This window comes from Abramis brama (genome assembly GCF_963993115.1).
Source record: "Abramis brama genome assembly, chromosome: 19".
NCBI lineage: Eukaryota > Metazoa > Chordata > Actinopteri > Cypriniformes > Leuciscidae > Abramis > Abramis brama.
The window spans coordinates 7,969,215-7,996,007 of record NC_139981.1 but is presented as its reverse complement, the minus strand read 5'-3'; the positions used below and the strand labels follow the sequence as shown (position 1 = coordinate 7,996,007).

Below are 26,793 nucleotides of genomic sequence, written 5' to 3'. Positions count from 1 at the left end.
AGATTTCAATGTGTTTCAATGTGCAAAAAACAGTTTTTAGTACTTTTTATAGAATTTCAAAATCATTTAAAAATGTGCAAATGGAAAAGCCTCACGCTTCACATGTACTGTACAACTACTGTGCATTTTATTTTCTAAAAGAAAAATCTCAAAAGCTGGTGTTTTCTTTCCTTGACAAACCATTTCAAGTCACATAAACAAGTCTTCAAGTCATAATTTGTTCTTGTTTGTTTTGAAGGTATAAGAGGTTTAAAATGTCCACATTGTACAACAGTCCATATGAAGGCTTACATTCATACTCGAAGTTGAAGTGTGTAATTTTTTCGATGTTAAAATAAGTTTAACATGCAACAAATAAATGAAACATGAATTAAAAAATGAAACATCCGAATCTTTGTGCTTTATGAACACGTTACTCTGCTGTTTGAGCACCTCAACCAGTCAAACACAACAACTTTGGATCAACAAAACTATCTGGGAGATTGTTGGGAAACCTGTTTGAAAAAACAGTGATTATTTATGCATTTCTGTTTGGTGACACTAGTGGTGCAGAAATTACACACTTCAGCAGCATACACAGAAGAGATTTGTCAAACTGATAATATACATGAACAGGTTTTAAGGGGAACCACTTTTCCATTTCACAAAATATAAACAAACATTTTGGAGAATTTAATTGGAAGACAATGCGAGAGTCCTAGAAGCTTATGTCCAAAGATACACACAAAGACCTGAGAAAAGGGAAAAAATACAACAAAGGAGAACAAAAACATGCAAAAGACGTCTAATGTGAATATATTAACTTGAAAGGAATGTAACAAAATGAATTGACTAAAGTTGCTATGAGGGCCATGTTCAATCATCTGAACTCAAGAAAGATCCTATGAGTCAAACCTAAAAAATGTCAGATAAAATGTAGGTTTTGAACAGCAACATGAAAACCAACCCATCATTGATGCAAGTAAAAGCTTGGAAAACAAAAGCTTAGAAATATGCATAAAATCAGTGAGCTTTGAATCGAATTGCATTGGTAATTCCCTTAGGCTATTTGATGTTCATAGTACTGACATTTCAAAGTCAGTCAATCACCATCAGGGGACTGTGAGGTCATAGTATTATTTGTGCCACATAAAGTCAAGAAGAAAAACACTCAGTAACATAGCATGATCTAATGATGTTCAAGCAGAGTAAAACATTCAGCATCGCCAAAATGAAAGATCCAACTAGTGCAGCACCTACATGTGATTTGTCAATGCCAAGGGACTCTGGTACTATGAATAAGCACCACTGAATGAGCACTAAAAGCCTTTCCCTGAGCTACAAACCCAGGCTTTTTTTTCTTCCACATGATGGTTTTACACAAAAACAACAGTTTAATTGTTCAGCAAAAATATATTTAATTGAAGAGACAGTAGCGTGAACGTACAAATGCCACTCTGTGACTTCAAGTTCCCCAAAACATTGGGTTATTGTTGAGCTTTTCTATCTTTGTTGCAGCTAGAGTACTAGTTAAAACAGGTTTTCAGAGATGTGTAAAATTTCTCACAACCTATATGAAAAGATGTTGTTTCAAGTGCTGAAGTGAGAACAGCATTTTGGGTGCACAATGGTTCTGAACACTGACATACACTCTTTAGCACCTTGAACAAGAAATTAAAATGAATTTTTTTAGCCGTATATATTCACTTTAAAACTCGTGTAAGAGTAATGTAAACCTTTTGATTAAGCCAGTATCTTGACTAGGCCTCTGGATACATATGCAATTACCAAGTAATTCCTCCTTTTAAAGTTGATCTTCTCATTCAAAGCACCTAAATAAAACCAAATGTGTACAAAAATGCACAGACACTGATCCACCCCACCCTCCGCACCAAAAACGTGATTGATTTTAAAAATAAAAATGCACCATGTAGCAATACAAATATATAAAATGACATATTAGGAGGTGTCATGCGATCACTTTAAAAGCACCGGTGAAAACATACAGTAAATTTGTTTGAATATAATTTAACACGCTTGAATTGTATAAAATGATTAAGCTGTTTTCAAGTCATGTTTCAACCTCTTTGGGAGTTACAAAAAAGAAAAAAGACGACAAAAAATTGGGACCAAATAATATAAACTTTCACACAAGTGCCAGAAATGAACCAGTTTGGACATGTTGCCAAAATGCAGCATAAAACCTTCCATGATTATTGCTTAAATATGCAAAGTTTTATAATCATGACACCAAACACATGCTGACTGTAGATACTAGAATGATGGATAAACCAAATGTGCATATTGGAAACTTCAATTGTCAAGTTGGTCTGAAGATACAAAGTGCTTTTTTAAAGGATGCCACATACCATGTCTCACAATGCCGAAACAATGTACCTTCAAAACCAACACGAATACCCCTAAAAAACGAACGAAAGTTCCTGTAATAACCCATGTGGGTTTCACATTGGTCATTTAACCTTACTGTTACAATGGCACCATAAAATAGCAACTAGCAAGTGTCGGCCAAAAGAGCACCCAAGGCTGAGACATGAAAATAGAATTCACATTTCACAATGTCAATTCGGAGTGTTTACTACACACGTCATTTAAAGGATGACAAACTCCTATTGCAGTAAACAGGCTTGGACCAGAAATTAAATTACAAAATAGTTTTTGAAAATGATCAGAATAAATAATCACATTTACTATGCACTAATTTCATCTATATGTATAAAACCAGTTTTATAACATCTGTTCTGAGCACCATCTCTTTACAATAAAAAAAACAACACAGACATACACACCAAAACTCACAGTTAAAAACCCACAAACGGTAGTCGTAAAAGCTGAGATGAAGAGCACAAATTAAAAAAAAGGGCGTACGTAAAAACGGGCGTGAAAAGATGAGAACTAGCTGAGGTAAGGCATTAGCTAGACAAGCGGAGACTGTCACGTCCAGCGGTTGTAAGGCCCAGTGACGTGCGTGAGGGAGTAGGGTGATGACATGACGACGACGTCATGAGAAACTGTTAGCGATTGACGGGTAGGGACCTGAAGCTTGTGTATCTCTTTCGCGCAAGTCTCGTTTTCGCTCTCCGTATCCGAATCCATCGCATTTGACCTATCGTTGAGTCCCAGACGCTCGGCCTCCTCTTTCTCCCTGGCCTTCTCGGCCATTTTAGCCTCCCACTGTTGCAGGCCGTGGCCCGGGGCGTTCAGGTTCTTGTGCTGGTAGAAGACCAGGGAGATGCGGGTGGGATGAGTGCGGTCGGGACGCAGGATGGGAGTGGTAGCGTGCAGCTCCCGTCGAGCGCACTCGATCAGGATGGAGCCGTGGGAAGGAGCCACCGCGACCCCGCCGATATTCCCGTCGAGGAAATTGTGTTCGCTGTCCGACCACACCTCCTCTGCTTTAACCACCTCTGGGGTCAGGGGTTGTGCCGAAACGGGCGGACAGGTCAAGCGGCTGTGGAGACCCTCAGCCATCGGCGGGGACAGCGGGGTGGGAGCTGCCCCGCCCTGGAAGCACCGCATTTCCTCAGGCTCAGATTTGAACGAGGGTGAACATTCCGGATTCATTCTTACAGGGTCGTTCGGATACAGGTTTCTGCACGGTTCGGTCATCTGCCTGATGGCCTCGTGTCCGTGTCTAAGGGGAGGAGGACCACCATTGCTGTGGCCCGTTCTTCCAGAGGGATCATGCTGAGGGAACTTTGGGTGTGTGGACATGCCGTGGGTGTACGGGACTGTAGAGTGGAAGTCTGGGAATTGGCTTCCTATGTCTGGAACCCCAGTCAATCGCATGGTGGAACATAAATTATGAGTATCCTTTTCTGGTGAATGTTCAACAGAGGTGTGTTTGAATGCTGTGGACAGAAAAAAAATAACAATAATAAGAATTTAATACAGAAACAAGAAGTAATAATAAGAGCTCCTCTACTTTAGAATTCTAAAACCACCAAAAGTTTTAGCGAATAAATTAGTAGATTACCAGCCTCTTCTTTATGATCAACTCTCAGGAGAAATGTATACTATTTTACAAAAAAAAGAAGCAAGTATTTCATTAACAATATGGATTCTGCAGTTAAATTAATCTCTATGTATATCCATATAAATCACATGAAAGTTTCCATTGTATGCACACTTCAGAATCTCAGTGGTCATCCGGCTAGTTTTAGCTGCTTTTAGGAATAAAAAGAAACCCATTTCATTTTTAGTTATATTCGTTTTGAAATCTAATTAAGATTACATTTACTAGTGTTGTTAAATAATTAATTTAATAATTAAATAATAATTAAAGTGTTTTTAAAGACTAACTTTAAGTGAGTGTTAGTGTTATTTTAGTATCGCCGAGATACTATTATAGTTGTTTATTAATATTTTGAATTCGTTTTTTTTTTTATATTTTCCATTTTCCATATCCAAGTTTTAGTAATTTTGTTGTTGGTTTTATCTATATATTATTTTTTAATTCATTTTCATTAAAGTTTTAGTTATTTTAGTACATGAATGTAAACTAAATGAAAATGAGAAATTTATATATTTTCATTTAATGTTCATTTTATTTCAAGTAACAAAATGTATTTTATGGTTTTAATGAACTATAATAACCCTGGTGTTAAATGATAGCAAACTAAAACTAAAAAAATATACATGTAAAAACAGGAGAAAATGAGAAAGCACAATCAGTATGCACCAAATGATACATAAAAAAACGCTAATATTGTCCAATAACAGATATGGTACTGATCATTCCTAAACCAATAGTACACAACTAACTGATTTTTCAAGGAACAGACTGACTCATGCTTTGGGACACCTAGTTCTAGTGCAGTGGTTCCCCACCCTGGCCCTGGAGCACCCCATCACTGCACATTTTTGATGTCTCCCTTGTTTGACACACCCATTTAACTTCTTAGAGCCATTACTAATGTGTTTGATTAGGGAGACATCTAAAATATGCAGTGCTAGAAGGCATAGGCGGAGGGTGAACCAATTCCAGGGTAAAGCTAAGAAGTTTCGCTTCCCCTTTAAAAACATAAATTTCCCTATAATAGTTTCAATTTATGTGCTGTTGTACAATCTACACAGCCCAGCATAAATGCTCCTGATAAATTATTTGTTATTAAAGCATCTACAAACCACTGTTCATTTTAACATAAAAGCTAGCATACTGTATGCGGGATTTGGCATGGCAGAAAACAAACGAAAAGCGTTCCCTTTATAATCACTAAAAAGCTGTCATCTTCATCACAACCTCACAAAGTTCTGTTATGATAATAAATGAAGCTGTCTGCAAAATGAATCTCTTATTTACATAATGTCTACACTTTGTTTGTGATTATGAGAGGATTTGCTATCGTGCAGAACTCAGAATCCACTCACTACTCAAAAGGCTGGAGTTTTAGAAACCTTCGACGTTCTCCAGAGCGCAAACATAGATACGCACTTGATCGTTTGCCAAACCCGTTTCACCAATATGCTAGAATTACCCAAAAAAAACCCTGATCCTAGACCATCAGTTATGGCCAGCTTTTTTCCTCTAAAAGCAATCAGAAGCAGCAGCAGGAAGTGGTTTGAGTGAGAAAATTCCACACTAGTCTCAAGTTCATGGCCAGGGCCAGGGAAAGGCAAAGCCTTGCCTAAATTACACAGGCATTACACTACAGCTGGGAGTACTCCAGGACCAGGGGGAACCACTGCTCTAGAGGGCATTGTGGGTGCTTCTCAAACATAAGGCTGCATCCTAATGAGCTGCGTCCTTCCTAGACCAGTTCTTCTGAGACTTCTAGGGTAGACTCCTCCTCAGCATTAAACGCTAGAATAAGATGCTCTATTAAGGCCTCATGGCTACGTCACGCATGTTCCCACGCCCCACGGTCAAACCATGAAAATACCAAGCTGAATGAAGGATGCAAAATGAAAGCTGTCTTCCAAGGATCCTTCAAATTGAGATGGCCTTCGGTGGTGCTTGATGACGTGGCAGCCTAAATATGCAGCTTTACTTGGACGCAACTTTACATTTGAGAAGCACCCTTAAAAAACAGATCCTGGAGCCTCCCCAGCACTGCACTTTTGAATGTTTCCTTTATTGGACACACCCAGCTCATGTCATGGAGTACTCAACAAATCAGCTGATGATTTAATGATCCAAAACATGCAGTGCTGGAGAGGCTCCAAGAACGGATTAAGGCCCCGTTTACACGAAGGGAAGACGCAGATATTTCCCTGCGGTTTGGCCTCTCATTTACACGAAAACCCCATTTTTATCACAGAAAACAATTATTTCTAAAAACTCCGGCCAAAGTGGAGATTTCTGATAATGCCGGTTATGTGTTGCCGTGTCAACTGGGAGAAACGGGTTTTAGGTTCTCAAACGTCACATTATGCGATACTGATTGGCTTGCATGGCTTTATCCTTCTCCCTACACTGCCGCCCATAGGTTTGGCATAGTTATGATGGCGCTCGACGGCGTATTTATGCGGGTTGATGTAAATGACAACTTTTTTGAAAACGATGTTGTGTGCACGATGTTATTATTGAAAACGGAGGGGGGGGGAATATTTGTTTCTCTAAATACCCGGCTATGTGGCCTAAAACCCCCTGTATGCATTAAGAACATGGCATGGCTCCAAAGAAAGAAGACTGAACTGGAGATACCTTTAAGAGGCTTGTTCTTAACTTTCACAGGGTTGACCTGCTTACTATGCAGGCCGCTCAGCTTCTCAGCATGGGCTCTTTTAGCCTCCAGCCTCCTCTTGCGCGCTGACTTGACGGGCTCAGCCAACAACCGCACTTCTCTTGGGAAAGCAGAGAGGACCTGCAGTGCCCCAGTCTTTATCTTGGCCCACTGGCCCTCAACATGGCCAAACTCATCGGTGTCAGAGATCTTGTAGAGCGGCAGGACGTGCAGCTGCTCGTCCTCTGGAATGTTCCTAACTGCACGGTTATCCTCCTTGGTTAAAGTGCATACCTGCAGTTCACAGGAAGCAAATGCATATGAGAGTTTTTGCCAAACATTTAAATCTGAATGGTGTCTTTAAAGAAAATGGAAAAAGGAAAACGGAAAATGGACATTGTGACAGTAGAGGTGAGCCTCACCACAGTGCTTCCATTGGTCATGTTTTGTGTGTCTCTGTGGGCATGAGCACAGAAGTCCACACAAGCAGTCACACCAGAGAATGGTCGACCTTCCCTCCTGCCCAGCCGACAGTTGTTCCCCTGCTGATCCTGCTCCACCTGATGGATTACAGATCATTCCCATTCTTTTCTTACAAATGTACACAGAGCTCAGTTTGCTTTTTCTAGGATGCTATCCATCTTATTTTTAACATAAGAGCAGGTGCGGCCATTTGTAACTTGAATGTGTGAGGTTTCTGGAGTCATTCACTTCCAGATATTTTTGCTGTACAAAAAAACGTTTTGCTGTGCTGCGTAACCGTCCGTTACAACGCTTTATATTGCAAACTTGTGATCGTTTTCATATTATTTTAATTTATTATCATAATCGTAAACACTGATTTGTGGCACAAATAAATTTACAGCACTTTGTTATTCTTCTGGTTATTTACTGATAGTGGCTAATGAATCAGAAGTCTCACACATTCACGTAAAATAGCTTACTTGCAAAATAAGGTGTCTCGAAATCACAACATTATCAAGTCACATAATCAACTTGCATAATTAACATGTTTGGCTGTTGAGCCCTGCTTAAGAGCAGCTTTAACTTTGTTGTGACAGAGTTCATACCTGGTTGTGAAAGGCCTGAGGAGCAAGTCTCTTGTAGACAGGTGCCAAATCTGATGCCAGATTGTGCAAGTTTTTCTCCAACTTCTCCTCCTAACCACAAAATCAAACAATGTTTTAAAGGCTGATTTAAATTACTATAAAGCTGAATAATACACTACTGTTCAAAATGTCTCATGTTCACCAAGGCTGCATTTATTTGATCCGAAAGTAAAGTTAAAACAGTAATATTGTGAAATATTATTACAATTTAAAATCACTGTTTACTATTTTAATATCTTAAAATGTAATTTATTCCTGTGATGCCAATGCTGAATTTTCAGCATCATACTAGTCTTCAGTGTCACATGATCCTTCTGTCAGGGTTATTTGGTCATGTTTTTTCTTAGTTTTCATCACATGGACTCTTGTTTGTATTTTTCACCTTCCTGCCTCAGTTAGTTTGTCGTCATGGATGTTAATTTGATTCTTTACTCAGTTCAGGTGTGTGTCATTGTGTACAGGTGTTTGTGTCATTATCCTCTCTCTACTTTAGTTCAGTTCGTGTTCATTGTTGGGTCTCATTTATGTTGGTGTCAGATGTATGTCTGCATGTGAGTTGTATTGCTACCACTGTTGGACTTGCCCTGTGTATTATTTAAGATTGTTACTCTTCATTTTCTTTGTCGATTGTTTGTCTCACCACACAACCCGGTTACAGAAGACCTGACCCACAGTGAAAGTAAGCGGATTATAGCTTGTTTATTTGACCGTCTTCAGTCTGTGTTTTATGGTTTTGTTTGTCTTTTCCCATGGAACTCCCTGCTGTCAAGCTGCTCTGCCTTGATCAGGGAGATCGCTCCCTCGAGGAACATCTGGAAGAATTCCTGGATCTGGAACAACCTTCCCGGACGACTGCCTCTGCACGTTTCTACGTGTGGGACTTAACAACGCCACTCAAGCGCAGTTGCCCGGGGAATCTCCTTGAGGGAGCTTCGCTGATTATGTGGAGTGTGTGCTGGCTTCCTGTGGATCAACCTTCACTGCTGAGGACGTCACCAGCCCCACTCCAGCCCCAGTGCCCAACCAGAACCCTATGGTTGGAATTAAGCTGTTTGAACCACCGCAGACTTCGAGGATCGAGGACGTGTGTACCCAACATCGCGGAGCCTGAGATGCGTGAGTCTGACCTGGTGCGCATGCTGGCTGCGTCATCCATCGCTGAGGGAGCTTTTGGGAATCGAAAGGGCAAGGAGGAGCGCACCACTTTCAGCACCACTGGCAGCACCACTTTCAGCCCTTCTATCCAATGATTCTTTGTTGTCAGTCCCACCCAGCCTCCTTCTTCCTACCACAATTTTTAGCTACGTCCTCCGCCCTCAGCAATTCCTGCTACCCACTCGAACACCCTGTGTATCATTAAAGATCGTACTCTTTTTCGTCGATCGTTTGTCTCCCCACATAAGCTGTTACACCTTCAGATATGCTGATTTGCTGCTCAAGAAACATTTCTTATTATCATCAATATTGAAAACTGTTGTGCTGATTAATAACTGTGTAGAAATGATGAAACATTTTTTACATGAGTTTTTTTCTCTTTTTTTTAAAAAAAATAGAAAGTTCAAAAGCATTTATTTGAAATTTAACATTATAAAGGTCTTGCACTTTTGATCAATTTAATGCATCCTTGGTGAATACAAGTATTAATTACTTAGAAAAAAAAATCTAAGAGTGTTTTAGAGGTTATTTCATTTAATGGATTTACATTACATAAAATTTCATGCAGCAAATGCTCTATGCATTGCAACCACTTTTATTGTTTGTTTGATTTTTCAATCTTGCAAAACCCTGATTGCAAAGGTACAGTGTCACTTCACCACTACAAATCAGGCACCTGTTTAATATTCAATGGCACAGCACTATTTCGATGCATCTGGTTAAACTTTATTGGGAGTTTAAAACCACAAAAGAGTCCTGCAACTGTTCTATTGAATTAAGTGCGAGTCTGAGTGATTTACTATTAACTTATAACTTTTTAACTTAGTGCCACTAGATTGCACCTGCTTCAGATAAACGAGGTAAATCAGGTATGCTCACACAGGATATTCTCATGAGAGTTGGACATCTCATTTAAAGTTACTATGACTTGTTGACAGGATTTTAAAAACAAACATAATGATCCAGAACAAAGCCTTTCTTCACACATATCCAGTGTGCTAGCGTTGAAAATCAATGAACTGAGAATATATCTCCAATGAGCCTATCTAATGCTCACCTCCTCAGGATAGTCCCCCTGCAGTCTGAACTTCCGGGGCGTTTTGCTGCGTGCAAACTTACAGCCGTTGAAGTACATACTCCAAGAGCAACCAAACGAGAAAGAGGCACCGGAGGTCTCTGGGTCCAGACCCTGACACGCACAGGTACGACTAACAGGAGAGATGAAGAATATGAGGTAAGTTATAGTGCAATAATATTCTATATTATAGAACTTGCTGGTGATGCTATTATTCAACAGAAAATGACACATTATTTCAAGATATTAAAATTATTGCAAATTCTTGATTTTGTTTTTGGGGTCTACTAGAATAGGTTTTCATGCTTGAATGTTCAAAAATACATTATTTTTCACATTTTACATTGTTGAAACACCTCTCTTCCCAGTCTGTCAGTAACACTCCGTTTAGTTTCTGTCTATGAAGCCCCTCCTTCCAAAAAGTGCAATGTGCTCTGATTGGTCGACTGGACCAGCGTGTTGTGATTGGTCAACCACTTTGAGAGTGTTTTGGAAATGTCACGCCCCTTACCATAATCACTACTAACTCAACCAGGCCTCAACCGTTCTTTTGCGTATGCCTTTGGTGGGAATTATTTGTGAATAATTATTAATGTGGGATACTGTGACGTGTATGTTCCCAGTAGAAAACTCAAGACTACAATCGAGGCGTTTCAGGGAGTTCAGAAACAGTGCTTAGTGATATAGAGAATAACTTCTTATGGAGCGGACTTTGTGCTTTGTAACTTGCATTCTCAAACAGCATGAAAAACACACAATAAAGAATGTTGAAAATGTAAAAAAGCAAAATTATTTAGCTTTTATGACATACAACTATACTAGCCAGTTGTTTTTAGCAGGGAATGTGCAGTTACAAAATGATGATGTGAAGGAGTTGGTGTAAAGGCTTCAAGAAAAGTACTTCATCAAGAGCAACCTCCAAATGTTCTTTTGTATTTTTGTGAGGGAGTGTGTACGTGAATCATTCCCACACACTCTGTCCGTATGTTACTTGTGACTCACTCTTCATTGCGGTCACAGCGGCGGCTAGTGGGCGAGCCATATTTGCAGAGAGTCTGTGTGAGCTCCTGGTACAGGCTGTCAGCCACACTGCGTGGGATACCCTCCCAGGCCAGGATGAGAATGACTACCACTGCATTCTGACAGCAGTGACCAGCACGCTGCCGCACAAGACACAACAACTTCTCTTCCTCACTTCCTCTGCGTATGATCTGCAGAATTTAAAACATGTGCAGACAGTATATGAAGGAACAGACATTTCAACAAGCTCTTCTTCGCACTTCATATAGGTCACTCACCCACTTAGCGATTGGGCAACCCTGTGAGCTCCTCCCTTCTTTACCAGTATACACCACAACCTCCATGCGGACTGCATTGCCTTTCTCGCCATATCTGTGATGAGAACAGTGCATTGAGTTCTGTGTATGTTAAGCACTATAACACAGGTTTTCAAACTTTTTTATTGCAAAGGACCCCCAAATTTGATGAAATGCAAAAAAGAAGAGCAATCAGAATTCACTATGCAGATAGTAAGATGGGTTATATTATTTATAATATTTAGGGTTAGGGCTCTGAAACAAACTCTAACAAGAAAGTTTGAGAAATATCAATATAGTGTCATACTTTTGGATGCACAGGTGATGGGAAATAGTATTGCCAAAACATCAGACTGCAATAATTAGAGCAGTTCAGTAGTAACCTCTCAACCTCTGAGGTGAGAATCACTCTATGGGCCCCCTGAACCCAGTTATGGGCTTCCTGTTTCAACTTCTAGAGAGCATGAAAGTGTGTTTCCACTAAAACGCATCTGTGGTTGCAGTCTATAGCTACATGTATACTTATCTGTCAATGTCAAACACATTACACAACAGGGTAACACAGTCAGTATGATTTGGTTGTCCTGTGCTAGAGTTATAGTTCTTAATGTTTAAACACATTAGCTACATTTCCATGCAATCTAATAATCAGTAATTAATTTTACTAATAGATCAACAAGAAAAGTGTGGTTATAACAAATTTTCTTTGTAAAAGAAAACTGTTTTATAAAACGTAACTTATCTGTAAAAACTACACTAATACTTAAACAATAATAATTAATATTATTACTTTTCAAATATTAAATTTTTTTTTTTAAATAAATATTAAGCAATAAATGTTTCTCCACATATTACAAAGTTTCCCAAAATTTCAAAATACAGAAATATGTAGAAAAATAATAAGAAGAAAGATGGGAAATTTGACACATTTGACACACCCAAGATAAAAGGTAAACATGTTAAAATTACACATTTAAAATAAAAAAATAAATGTATGTAAATATAAAATAATGCATTTAAATGAATGAAAAGTTTGATATTTTGGTAACACTTTACTTGAAGGGGTGTGCATAAGACTGACATGACACCTTCATAATCCTGACATGGCAGATGTCATAATAATGAAGGAGGTCTTATGCATGTTTATGACAACTGTCATTAAGTGTCATTCGCTCAATTATGACATTTTTAATGCAAATATGACATTGTTTGAGATGTCTTTGTTATGACAACTTGACATAAACCAATACATCATAACCTGTCAGTGTCTTTGTCATGACAACTTGACATTACCAAGACAACATAAATATGTCATAAACATGACATAGCAGATGAATTATCAAACCACTTAGCTTTATGGGTTAACATTTCATTAAACTGTCAGGTGGTTGGTTTTGACATTGGCTGTCATGAGGCCATTATAACTGTGTCATGAATGTTTTTCTTGACCTCAACTACAGTGGTACCAATTTAATTTGTCATTAAAATGTTATAATGGCTTCTTGACAGCCAATGTCAAAACCAACCACATGACAGTTTAATGAAATGTTAACCCTTAAAGCTAAGTGGTTTCTTAAGTCTGATAATTAATCCGCTATGTCATGTTTATGACATATTTATGACACATTGTGTTGTCTTAGTAATTTCAAGTTGCCATAACAAAGACATCTCACACAATGTCATATTTGCATTAAAAATGTCATAATTGAGTGAATGACACTTAATGACATTTGTCATAAACATGCATAAAACCTCCTTCATATTCATGACATGTGCCATGTCATGATTATGACGGTGTCATGTCAGTCTTATGCACACCCCTTCAAGTAAAGTGTTACCGATATTTTTTGTGTTGGAGCCAGTGAAAACATTACTGCATGTAAACATAGCAGTTGAGATCCACTTTACCTGTTCTCCATAATTTCTCTCACTGCTGCTACATTCGGGCCAGATCCAAGGTGAGTGTAGTACGGACCCTCCTCTTTCTCAATTATTTGTTCTGTAGAGGAAAATTGTGGTCGTAGATGAGTTGAAAGAACTTCTAGCAAACTTGTATTTCAAGTTATGATATACACAGTCACAGACTTACCCACACAGTCACAGGAGGGCAGCTCTGTGGATTGTTTAGAGGGGGTGTTGAGGAGATTTTTGGTTGGTGTGTCCAAAAACCTCATTGGAGACTCCAAAAAGTTGTTGAGCGTGTGCTTGGTGGGAGTCTGTTCTTCAGCGTACGCCTCGTCACCATTCTCCAAATGTACACTGGGTGTGGACAACACCGTAACACCTCCAGACTTCTCCACTTTGTAAAATCCATTTTGATTCGTGTGCAAGTGCTGATGATCATTTAAGCCGTTTGCTTTACGGTACATGATCCCTGGGCTTTGCGGCAAGTCTTGACAGGGTTCACTGGCCATGGTTTGCTGAGGTTGTTGTTTAGCACCATGATTTAGCACATCGTAGTTTTTCGATACCTGAGAAATCATTTGTTGTTCACATTCATGCCTCGGCCACTTGCTAGCACCAAGATGGTCATTTGTATGACTGTGAAAAAGTCCGTTTGGTGGCAGTAAAGAATGACTTTGAGCTCCATGCTCGTATTTAAAGTTAAAGCCATTCTGCTTACCAGAACCTACAAGGTCCAAATGCTCTTTTTTCAGAGAATTGTTGTAGTATAAGAGTTGCCTGTTCTCGTGATGAGCCTCCGCAATGTATTTTTTCAGGTCAATCTGAGCTTGTGGAAGAAATGGACTCCTCTTGTGCTGTAACCTCATCTTTTGTTGCGAAATGGCTTTCTGAATTGCAGCCTTGAGTGGGGTTTTCCTGTTGGGCGTCCTCTTGGCCAGTGGAATCCTACAATGATTGCCCTCAATCTCTGCAGCTTTCTTCTTCGACATCCTGGGTTTTGCTGGTGTCATTTTAGGTTTCTTTTGCTTTTTCAAGTGCTGCCCCAAATAATTATGATTGTATTTTATTGTCTGAGTAGGCATACCTTTCGGGGGACTGTTTTCCGAGACTTGCATCTGCCTCGATTCAATCATGAACGCAAGCTGCACCAATTGAGCCGCAACTTCCTCCTCATCCCTCTTTCTCGAGATGGGATTCGCTTCTCCATGCTTATACTTCTTAAAAGTGCCTTCTAACCTATCAGCTTTAAAAAGTGCTTGGCCGTTTCTTCGGTTCTCAGCGGTATATGATAGCTTTTCACATTCTGAGCTGGCCACCAGAAGATCCTTCAAGGAAAGTTTTCTGGGGGTAGTGGCACAGCGCTGACTTTGACTTTGGGTGAAGTTGTCCGGCAAGTTCAGAGGGCTGCGGATGACAGAAGTCTGGTTCAATGATGAACTGATTACCGAGACCTTGTTAGAGAAAACATCTGAAACTGGTTTAGCCTCTCGAAGAGGTACGTGGTTGCTTGAAGCGGAGTATGTAGATGTTTCTCGCTGAGCATCCTGACTCAGGTTTTCTGTTTCAAAGGGCACTGTTTGTGGGGTAGCTGCCAGTTGGGTCAAGGCCTCAATAGCTATAGCCTGATCAACGCTAATATTCCTATGCTGGACCAGAGACTGGACACTGGGTAAAGATAGTGCAATATTATCATTCTGAGGAGGTTCTTCAGGACTTAGTCCTTGATCTAACTGACACTGATATGGTTCTTCTTTTGGCTCAGTTTTTAAACACATGTCTGAGGCCTGAGGTCCGAAAAGCCTCTTTAGACTTTTCCTATCTGTACTGGCGAAGCAGACCACAGCTGCTAGTGTAGATAAACCATCCTCGTAGCACTCGCTAGATTCTAAGTGCTTTGAGTGCTGGTCATCAATCTCAACCCATTGCTCCTCCAGTTTGATCTTCTTCAGAGGAACAGTCTGTTCTTGAACTGCCTCTGGTTCGTGACTTTTGTTATACGTAGATCTATGGAATATGGCATGTGGCTCGGTGGGATCCACATGTCTCTCAGTGTTTGGTTTCATGTGATCAGCACCGTTATGAGAGGTTAGAGAGATGGTGTGAGGGAGAAGTACATCAGTGGTCCTGGGATCCTTTCCAGGAGGTTCTGGTGACATGCCATGCCCTAGAGGTGTGGGAACATCAGGTGGAACATTGTGTGTTAAGGATATGTAATGCGCCTCTTCCTCTGGTGCCGGACAGGTCTCTTCCATCTGCTCTGAGCTTGTGCCATTTACTGAGTTTGCCTCTGACTCAACCTGCAGTGGAAAAATATAGAGATGCTTCAGCATGTTTTGGCTGTGGTGTGAAGCAATACATACAGCAATTGGTCATTGCAACTTATGACAGCTGGTGCTACAGTGGATCATCACTCAGAACTTGGGGTGATTAAGCAATACATAAAAAAAATTAAAAAACAAAAGTTATTCATTATATTACAATAAAAGAAACGCAAAATGTCCACTGAAACACTGAAAGTTCACAAAAGTCATTACTGTCTTAAACTTAATACATTCTTGAGGTAGTCGAAAGCCAGATTTACTCACTAGTCTATAGTTAACATTAGCAAATAAACATTATATTACTGATCAACACTGTCCCATCATTGCTAATATACATTTCTCCAATATTCACACTATGCTGATCAATTAATTCACCATAATAACAACATTTGCTGAGGAATGTATATGGATCAGGGGGCATGATTAACGTCATTATTTTATTATGATTTTATTATTTTTTAAGTTATAGTATCTAATTTTAAATAAAAAAATAACAAATTTTATTAACGAAAGAGTGCAAAAAAACCCCATTTTCCAAACCATGGCTTTACTTTACCCAAATATGCTGATAAAACTATAATGATTTATATTTTAGACCTGATGCGTCATATTCATACACACAGAAAAGTAGCATGAAAGCCAAAGAAACCCCAAATTTACATAATTTTTTTCATCTCTTATGTGAATGTGTTGTTTGACAGCGGTCTGTGTTCATAAGGGTGTTTTGCTTCATCACAACATCCAATGTAAAACCAAACCTATGGAATGCATGTACATTTACGCATTTGACACGTTTTTATCTAAGCAAGTTAAGCAACTTATGTTGCATTCAAGATATACATTTTACCAGTTCATGCATTCCATGGGAATCTAACCCATGATCTTCGTCTAGCTATTGACCGCACTAATTTAAATATACCACAATGTGAACATTATTGGAAGCACTCATTATAGCCTCATTATTGTTTTTCCATACCGACCAGAAAGTAAAAAAGAGGCAATGAAGAGAAAAAAACAGCACGTGAGAGTCTTCACAGCACGCCTGCCTTACTGTAACGCAAGTACCTCTCATAAAACAATTTTACTACCCGTGTAAAGCAGTGTGCATTAGATGATTAAATACTTGCAGGAGTCAGTCAGTCACTTTGTGTGGAACTGTGGTTTTCATGTTTTTTTTTTGGTATTTAGGCAAGTCGCTCAGTGCAGTGTGTAAATAATTTCAGCAGCAACAACAATGTAGTATTCAGGAAAACTCCTTCATATATCATTAACACTTATACCAGGAGAGGGCTGATGCAATAGAGGGGTCGAAACAACAGTGAGGCAATAACTTGGCAGCCGCTGCAACTGTTATTACTAGGGGGAATAGGAAGAGAATGGTAATCGGCTCCTCTGATGTTCCCATCTAGTACTGAAACAAAAGCGGTCAGCATCAGATGCTGAGTAAACTACTTTCAATAACAAAGTAGTTTGGATGGGGACTTAATAGGAGCCCTATGTGAATGTTTAGATCTTTTGCTTCCTGCAATGCAGAAGCCCAAATGTTTGTTTTTATCAGCAACCTGCTCACGCTTGCTGATCATCTGAGGTTTAATCAGTAGAACATGAGCAACACTTTAAAAGCACAATGAAAAGGAAACTCTGCAGACATGAAGGCTGCAAATTAGATGTCGTTTGTTTGTGCAAATTCTGGGTAAACTTGCAAAGTAAACGACAGGAAAGACCCGAGCTCTTGAGTTTTCAGTCTCTTTCAGGAAAAGCTTGCAGATAAAACCATACTTTTGTAGATGGATAATAAAGATGGATGATAGATAGATACAGTAACAGCGTCAAAAGAGTTGAGCCAATTATTCCATCTTATTTAACATAAAAATCAGTAGGCCAACTAATTACAGGTCAAATTAAATACTGTGATATCTTTTTTCCTTGTTGACTGGACAATGTAATATAAAAAGTGAAAATGTGCCATAGGGAGCTATCTGGATCTGTAATAACCTTGGCGAAATGTAATATTGCTTGATTAAAGCAGTAAGCCACTTGAGGCTGTCCGTCACAGTGATGTGTAAACATGGTAAAATCACTGTAACTCACTGCTTTAGGTGGCTTATTGCAATAGCAATAAAATAAAAGACACCAATCAATGAACAGTTAAAATTATATTTAAAATGTACTCTTATTCAAAAATCAACATGCAGTGAAATCTGTTTCATAAATGCATGTTATTGATCTTGTTAATTTATGAAACTTGACACAAAATAAAGTGTCAAGTGTCAATAAAGAACATTTTACAATGAAAAGCACTTTAGACACGGCTCATCCATCCAATCGGTTACCTGACAAAACTTTTGTTACAGTGTACTGTAAACGTGTATTAAATAGTTTATTAAAAAAGTTTTATTAATACATTTAGCAACTAAGTTAAGTAAAAATGTTGGTAAATTTGGTTTGGTAATAAGGGTGCAGTACTCTCAACACATTTCATCTTTAAATCCATTTAAAATACACAGAAAATTCAGCAGAAAATGTGGAAAAAAACCCCACAGATTGCATATAGGCTTGATTATAAGCAGACCTACAACAAGCAACTGCTCAAATTACAGTATCATGGTAACCGTGTACAAAACTTTTTATAAATAAAGCAAGAAAGTATATCAAGAAAGCAAACCAATCTCTAAAACAACTGTACATTAAAGTGTCCTGAAACAGTGCAAAATGTGTTTTTTATTAAAAACATCATTAGGAGGGACGGTTTGCTCATTCGCAGCACGTCAAACGTTAGTCTCTCAGAGCAGTGCCTCCGCGGCTTTGTTCTTGATTTGTTGTGTCTGAAGCCTTGAAAACTCAAAAAAGTCACACTTGACCTTGTCCCCTTTTCATTATAGTAACAGCTCCCCCAGACACACACACACACACACCCCTAGCAACAGCACACGTACTGCCAAAATCCTAAGAAGCCTCCCTTAGGAAGCGTTACCAGGGAAAGTTAGAGCAGAAGGGGAGTTTCCAACCCAAACAGAGCGAGAGGAGGAGAGACCTGACACCCCGCGCATCTCACTTCCATACCAGCTTCCACACCACACTCATTCAAAAACACAAAACGAGAGAATAGCACGGAGGGTGGAAATATCACACGCTGCAAAATAACATCTTTTATCACGTCTTTATCATTAAGCAGGTACCCGGAAAAGTTCACCATCATCCCGAAAGCCCGAACGTGCATCTTAACGGCAAGTTGCTCAGTTACGAACCCCCTCTGAACACATCAAAGGCCAGTAGTTTTGCTCAAACCGCTTTGAGTGCACTCTTTCACAGCGCCGAGCTCTCGCGGTTACGCGATTTCTAAAAACGTACGCTTCCTTCCTGGAGCGCGTGTGTAGTTTCTCTGAAGTTATGAGGTTTCTTCATTCATACGCTGCTGCTTTCCTGTTTCAGAACTTCACTACGGAGGAAAAAAACTCACGGCGCAGGTGAACACACACTCTTGCCTTAAGCCAGGATAAACTCTTAAAACACTGATTTCAGATGCTGCATCAAAAAGTCCATTGCCTAAAAATTAAAGAAAGGAAAACAAAACATAGAGGTCTATTACCTATTAAAGAAACCTTGTTTTTTTCCCATGTTTGGAAATATCCTTGCACCCTACCTGAAATAAGAACCAAAGCATTAGCTGAGCCACATTACTGATGCAGCAATAACAACAAGAGCATAAACACACACATACGAGCGCACAAAGCGCCCAGCGCACACACTCTCCTCGGAGCATCTGTTTGAGACAATAGCCATTAAAAGCCAGTCTGGGGTTGTACCTTCTCATTCCTCAGAGGCAGACCCTCAATTTTGGGCAGCATAATCCTAAAAGGTAGCCATCTTGCCTCCCTCAGCTTCAGAAGAATGAGTGGCCGTAGTGGCAGATGCAGCGTGAGCAGCACAGGTTTGCATGATCAGTGCAGAGGACAGAAACCTGACGCATGCCTCTCGCAGACGCAGACAGCAGCCCGTCAGCCAATCGCGTAGGGACTCTAGCGGCTTGTAAATGTATCAGCCATGCCTAGACCCTCCTAAACAAAGGATCCCCTATGTGGTTTCTTACTCTACAAGTAAGCACGAGGGAGAGCGTTAAGCTGTGGTTCGGACACTCACGACACCGGACCGGAGTTCGAAGCCAGTGGAGGAGGGAGGAAAAGGGGTCTTTGAAAGCAAACGCACTATTTTTAGAAACACACAAAAGTTCCCAAAGAACATTACAGGAAGCGTTTTGATCTTATTATATTACTGGCACATTATGTGAAATAACTAAATATAATTTATTTCTAAATATTATATAATTTTGAAATGGATTAATAATCATTAAAAATAATAATGAATATAAATAATACATAATATAATTAAAACAGTTAGAATTAAATCTTTATATTTATTTTAATTGTATGTTTTCTTTCTAACAATCTTATATGTAGAAAGACATCATAAATACAATAATTATATTTAATATATTATATTATTTATTATAATAAGTATAGGAAAAAGGGTCTTTGCAAGCAAACTCACTATTTTTAGAAGTACATTAGAAGGGATTTTGATTTCATTATTTATATATATATATATATATATAATACATAATTATTAACATTAAATAATCATTTAAATAATAATAGTAAATATAATGATAAATAATAATCTAAAAAATAGTTCTGTATATTCTGTATATGTACTGTATATTTTTTTATATTCATTTATTTATAATAAGTCTAAAGTTATTTCAATGACAAACTCAGAGCTGCAAACATCATATTTATGTCTTAAAAAATAAAATAAAATAAAATAAAAATCATACATAACCTGTTACATTTATGGGGCATTTAACTCTATTCAAGCAATTAAAATAAATCTAAAATAAAAAAACATATAAAACAGCTTAGCCCCTCCATGATGCAATGCAACATGGATAACATGTTAAAAATAACACAAGGAGCAAAGCTAAAGTGCATATGACTAAGCGTGGTGCCACACAGCTGTTTTTGTAAATGACGTCACGGCTACGCTCGTCACGCTCTCCTTTTTCTGTGAGGATGTCAGACGCTTTAGGGCAAGCATTCGCGCTCTCTCTCTCCATGGAGACGCTTTTAGAGTGGATGTGACAGCGCAGCCGCAGACCCTCCGCCGCTGCACTGCAGCTGTCACACCATGTACTGTTCAGCCCAGTCTGCAGGCACACACAAACATATGGCTGAGGAGGTCAGATGAGGACAAGGGAACGAAAGAGCTACTTTTAGCATGAGCGCAGCTATTGAATACAAACACCAGGGAGCTGCATACAAATGCAACTGTATTATTTGATATATCTTAGATATATTAACTATTTATGCATGTGTACATACATTACATTTTATAATTACTTCTATCTATATATATATATGTCTGTGTGTGTGCGTGCCTGAATTAAGCATTGTAGACAGTGCATTGTTTTACTGAAAAACACAGTATCAGGTGTCTGTATTGTTGAGTCAATATAAATGACTGTTTGTAGTAACTGAAGGTGGAAAGACGGGTTATATTTTGAATTAATGGCAGTTGAATGTTAAACTGGTCTGTCTGGATTACTTGGTTTCTATGAATGTGACCCATTCCTTTTTTACAATTAATAGCAACAAATGTACATTGATCACTACACTTTTTCATGGTTTTTACAGTTTTTCAAAAACTTTATTTCATTTGAGTTTTTTTTTTTTTTAAATGAGAGTGAATCTAGTCCATGTGTGTCTAAACTAAGACATTTCAACTAATCCTCACTCTAGATGAAACTTTACTCCAAAGCGTAACCTGGATAATAGACTGACCGTCTCTCTGTGAGCATGTGTCTAAAGCAGCCATCCATAATAAGTCTTCCTGCTGTGCCCTGTGATAGCTGAGTATTGTTGCAGCGCTTTGTCTAATAACAAGTGCGGTGGCTGATGGAAATCGGTTTGAGTCGTGCAGTGAGTCAGCGGCCTTGAGACAGTTTTCTTCACGCTTGCATCAACGGACAATGGAGTTGTGGTATTCTCATTGACAATGGACATAAAGGCTGAATCTGGTTAATATTCTGATGACTGCTGAAAGCTTGATAATAGTACAAGTGACAGTGCATTTTACATGTAAAATCAGTAGTCTTCTTGTGACTAATACAAATATTAATCCTAGCATGTTTCATCATGTCCTACCCGTTGACGAATCATTTGCCTTACAAAAAAATTAAGTACTATCACTTTAAATCTTAAAGGGATAGTTCACCCAAAAATGTAAATTTCATTTACTTGCTTTCCTGTCATTCCACACCTGTACAGTGATCACACACAGCTGTCTCTATCCACTTTCACTGGATGGAAAAGAGCAACCTGGACATTCAGCAAAATTTCTCCTTTTATGTTCCACAGATGAAAGAAAGTCATACAGGTTTGGAATTACAACACTTCCCGGAACTCCCCCCTTCTTGGTCTTCCCTCACGTGTACCTGATTGCCAACTGCAGAAACTTGTCCATATGGTGAGCTTTTAAAAGCTGCCCAGCCCTCATTAGTCACAAGCAACCCATCCATAAAGTGCTGGCAAACAACCCCTACGCCACTGCAATGTTTTTCATCTTTTGGAGAAAAAGCTGGATAAGCCTCGAACCTGCTGACATAATGCAGTCAATTTAATGAAAAATGTAAATTTAAAGAAAAAAAATTTCTAAAATAAAATTTGTTTCTGAATTAAAACATTTTCAAATACTGACTGGTAATGATTCAACTACTGATTTGGTAATGGCAGAAAATTTCCCCTAATCAAAGAATCACCAATATATGGTGATTATAATGGTGGAAATATTCTCTCTTTCAGGAAAGCATGACTCCATGCTTGGATATATCCCTAAAGTCATACACATTAAATTAACCCTAGACGACAGGAAAAGTCAGGCTGTGCTCGAGGCGAGAATCCTAATCCCCTCTAAAAGGCACCAAGAAGCAATAAAACAATGTATTTATTGAGCGCATACAATCCTTCATTACATGATCCCTGGAGCAGGCTAATATGCACTGTTTATTATGCAGTGTGAGAAAGTCTTGGAAAATGTGTGCTCTTAATAAATTCACATAATGATCAAGAAAAAGCTCAATTCTGGCCATCAAAGTAGTAACCTTGCTGCTAATTCTGCCCGCATACATCCTATACAATCAGTTTTTGAATGTAATGCAAAGTGTTATGCATTTCTGCATACAATATGTAAAACATCTCAGTAGCAGTTTGCCCTATCTCACTCAGAGCGGATAGATTTGTTCCCCGAGATTTCCTCAGTCAGGAGGGAAGTGTGTCTGAACACAGGAAGACTAACTGGTGGTTTGCTCTGCACTCAGATAACAAGAAGGGAAAAAACAGAGGGAGAGCCGACAAAGACAATTTAACAGATGGACTTGGCTCCTGTAAATACAAATATAACACAAGGATAGTTGCCTGATGACCATCATTGTGCTTGTGTCATGACTTTATTTTAAGCTATGATGATTCATATCACAAACTAAAACCTGTCCAGCTCTTAGGGAAGGATTAGCCTGAGTGAATAGTCTAAGAACACCTGGGACTCCTCAAAAGAAACTGCATGATTCAACCCATTCGCTCGCTCAGAGGGCTGACATTGAAATTTAAATCACTATTCAACTGTAAAGTTGTGAGGACTGTGGAGAAATTTTCCAGTACTACAATACTCCTCCATGGCAACTAATATGGTAGTGTAAAGCGGTTTAAGACTTCCCATTTTAAGTATTGACAGACATTAATCTTAGGTTTGCTTGGATGTGATGAGATATTTTGAGATGAGACATGCTGGTTGCTTTATAGTTTGGACTTGAACAAGTTTACTAAAATCTGTTTATATATAGAAGGTGCACATAAGCCTAACACAAACACAAAACACCATCATGGTAACACATGACTCTAAAATAATGGAATAAACATTAATTTAACAACATAAGATGAAACCTACATAACTGATAAGAAAAACTAAGAAGAAACATAGTTATTACAATGAAAAAAACATCAAATGTGAGCTGCCACAGAGAATTCTGGGATATGTCCCATTAGATCTATTACAGTTTTCCATTATTACAGTAAGGGAAAGGTTAACCAATTAACAGGTTTTTACTGTATCATTTTTACAGACTTTTACCATTAAAATTAAAAATTATTTTTACAGTATATATCTCCCAACATGACTTTATATATTTTAATAAAGTCATACTGTGAGATAATTTTTTTTCCCTATTATCAGAAACAAAGTGCAATATATAAAGTCACATATCCTTTAATGTGACTTCGTATTTTGCAATCGTGACATCTTTTCTTTTCTTCCTAATTTAAGTAATTCAAAAAAGAAGACGAGGCCTGGTTGAGTTGCATTAGTAGTGTGTTGAAACATTTCAGAAAAATGCTCGAAGTGGTGGACCAATCACAACACACTGGTCCAACTGACCAATCAGAGCACACTGCACTTTTCAGAAGAAGGGGCATCATAGAGACAGTGGGCCTTTCCAAATACCTACACTTGCAGTCTTTGCACTTAACCTCTTGTCTACTTGCATGACGTATTTCCTGTATGTGGCCCAAGTGTTCGAGCAGGCGTGAAGACTGCAAGTGTGTGTAGAACGTTTGATTACCCATTGGGACACACTTATAGTATTGCAAAAAAGAGTTTACAGAGCTTTATTTTGATTTTCAATACTATGCATTTTAAAATAAACTTATAAATGTCTGGTCAGTAGTCCCTATGTAACAGAAGACACAATTTAAAATTGTGGTGCTTTAAATTAAGTGATAAAAAATACACATAGCCTACTCATCTTTGCACCAATAAAATGGCACTTTAACAATTAGTTTTACTACCAAATGTAATATCTAATTAATTTAGATATCTAACTTACAGTGGAATGTTTTCCTCGCTATCTTGCGATTTCGGGGCACGCTATTTTCCAAATCTAATGCCTGATGGGATACGCTTAGCCTCGAATACCGCTCTGATGCAGTATTCAAGATAGTGCATTCAGCGCACTATGCTTTGGCATTTTTTAGACATGGGACAGTCTTGTGCACTTGTTGTGTGCACGCGCTCTCAAGTGGCCAAGACCGCAAGTGTGGGTATTTAGAAAGGCCCATCAACTAAACCGAGTGTTACTGACAGACTGGGAAGAGAGGTGCTGCAACAATATAAAATATGTGAAAAATTATGTTTTTTGAGAATTCAAGCATGAAAACCTACACTATACCTTAAAAACAAAATTAAGACTTTGAAAAAGGGTATTATATCTATCATAAAATAAGAAATATTTTATTACAATTGTGATTTTATATCTTATTTTAACTTTATATCACAATGACCTTTTTTTTTTTTTACTCTGAGGTGGAAACAGGCTTCCATAAGTTATAATATATTTAAAATCAAAACAGATTTATAATAATTTGAGCAGCCACAACCACTGGTTTATTCAAGCACCAAATGAAACCTATCTCATAAATATACAAATACACACATCTTCATTTATTGAACATTCTTCATTTGTTAATCAAAATGCACTTTTAGAAAGAAAATCTGTGCAATCAGATGTCTGTGGCCCAAATAAAATAATAAATGAAAAAGGCCATTCACTGTGTCATGATGCATCAGCATGAACACAAAAGTGGCTGATAGTGTCATATGATCTTCTGGGCTTTGATTTTTGCTGTTTAAGTGTCTAATGGCACCATTACAAGGTGTTAAAGAAGAGCAGAGATCGTATCACACTGATCAGAGAGAGGGCTGATGCAGAGGCATTCACTCATACTGATATTTCACGATTTGTTTGCTCACTTTCTTACACTTCAGCCTCCTACTAGCTGTACTCATGCTAGCTCCTGCCAATGGTCCTACACGGGTGCATCATACAGACCCTGCCCACAGGCTCCAGGAAACTTTTCACTGGAGATTTAAATACATGAACATAACATTAACATCATCCTACCTTTTTCTCAATAGTTTTTATAATTACAGCTCTAAAATATGACTGCATGAGCCACATTTCAAAACACACATCTGGGATTGCAGTTGAATTGTATACCAAGTACACAGCCATTAAAAAGGCCATACTATTATTAATTAAATGACACATTATTAAAATGAATTTGCTATAATGCAATTACACCTTAAACATTGAAGACTTCACAACAGATTTTATTTATTTGAAGATTTAATGAATGGTGGGAGGAGACCAATTAACTTGCTGAATTTAATAATACAGAAACAATAAATAAAAACTATAGACGTGGGAACAAAAAAAAAATTTTGTTCTTGATTTCAAAAAGGTCACCTAAAGAGAGCTAAATCAAACACTGAAACAGAAAAAATGAGAGCCAAATGGATTCAGTATAGTTATGTTGGTTATTTTAGCAGGCCTGTACTGGTAGCCGTATCAAAAGATCCCAAATTCACTACCTGTAACAATGTTTTCTTTGGACTGGTGAAACCCAAGTTTGCTTTGGGCATCCCAAGTTTGAGTCCCAACTCGTGGTCCTTTGTCATTGCCGTCTCTCTTCCCATTGCTTCCTGTCTCCTCTATACTATACTATCACAGGCAAAATGCCAAAAAAATGTAAACACAAACCAGACAGACCAACACGCCAAATCCAAACATACCAGAGGGGCTTGTCAATAAAAATTTGCTTTGACATGCAGCTGCATCTGGAATGGAGAGTGAAAGGGGGAAATAGCCAACCCAAGTAAGGGGAAGTAGGGATCTCACCTATAGGGCACCAAAATGGTCAGAAACGGCATTGAGAATAATGTCCTGAGGCATGAGTGTGAGTTTTGGTGATTTACTTCTGATGTAGTTTATTGACAGATTAAGTGCCAGTCATACAGAGGTAAAACATACAGTGTGTTGTTTAGTAAAACTAATAAAAGGATAGAAGCATTTTTGATAATCAATGAGTCAGTCTATTTTACATATTTGTTTTTGTTTTTTCATAATGATAAACACAAAGGGCTAGATTTACTAACAGCGTGGGCTAGCACAAACCCTCTCAGACCTTAGTTTCAGTGGTCATGTCAAAGTAATAACTAAATCAGCATACTATCATCTGAAAAATATTGCAAGAATTAGATGCTTTGTTTCCAGACAAGACTTAGAGAAACTTGTGCATGCTTTCATCACCAGCAGGGTGGATTATTGTAATGGACTCCTCACTGGCCTTCCCAAAAAGACCATAA

General features: G+C 38.4%; 1 protein-coding gene across 1 annotated transcript in view; it reads right to left on the bottom strand.

Annotated features, from left to right (window-relative positions):
* Positions 1-105: 105 nt before the first annotated feature.
* tet1 (tet methylcytosine dioxygenase 1) overlaps positions 106-26,793 on the bottom strand; it is a 41,139-nt gene continuing 14,451 nt past the window's right edge. The window contains exons 3-11 of the mRNA XM_084092857.1: positions 13,407-15,519; positions 13,226-13,316; positions 11,300-11,393; positions 11,004-11,212; positions 9,984-10,134; positions 7,733-7,822; positions 7,085-7,222; positions 6,644-6,956; positions 106-3,848 (exon numbers count right to left, since the gene is read on the bottom strand). Coding sequence (XP_083948983.1) covers positions 2,932-3,848; positions 6,644-6,956; positions 7,085-7,222; positions 7,733-7,822; positions 9,984-10,134; positions 11,004-11,212; positions 11,300-11,393; positions 13,226-13,316; positions 13,407-15,519 — 4,116 coding nt within the window. The 3' untranslated portion in view covers positions 106-2,931. The remainder of the gene's footprint in view (positions 3,849-6,643; positions 6,957-7,084; positions 7,223-7,732; positions 7,823-9,983; positions 10,135-11,003; positions 11,213-11,299; positions 11,394-13,225; positions 13,317-13,406; positions 15,520-26,793) is intronic.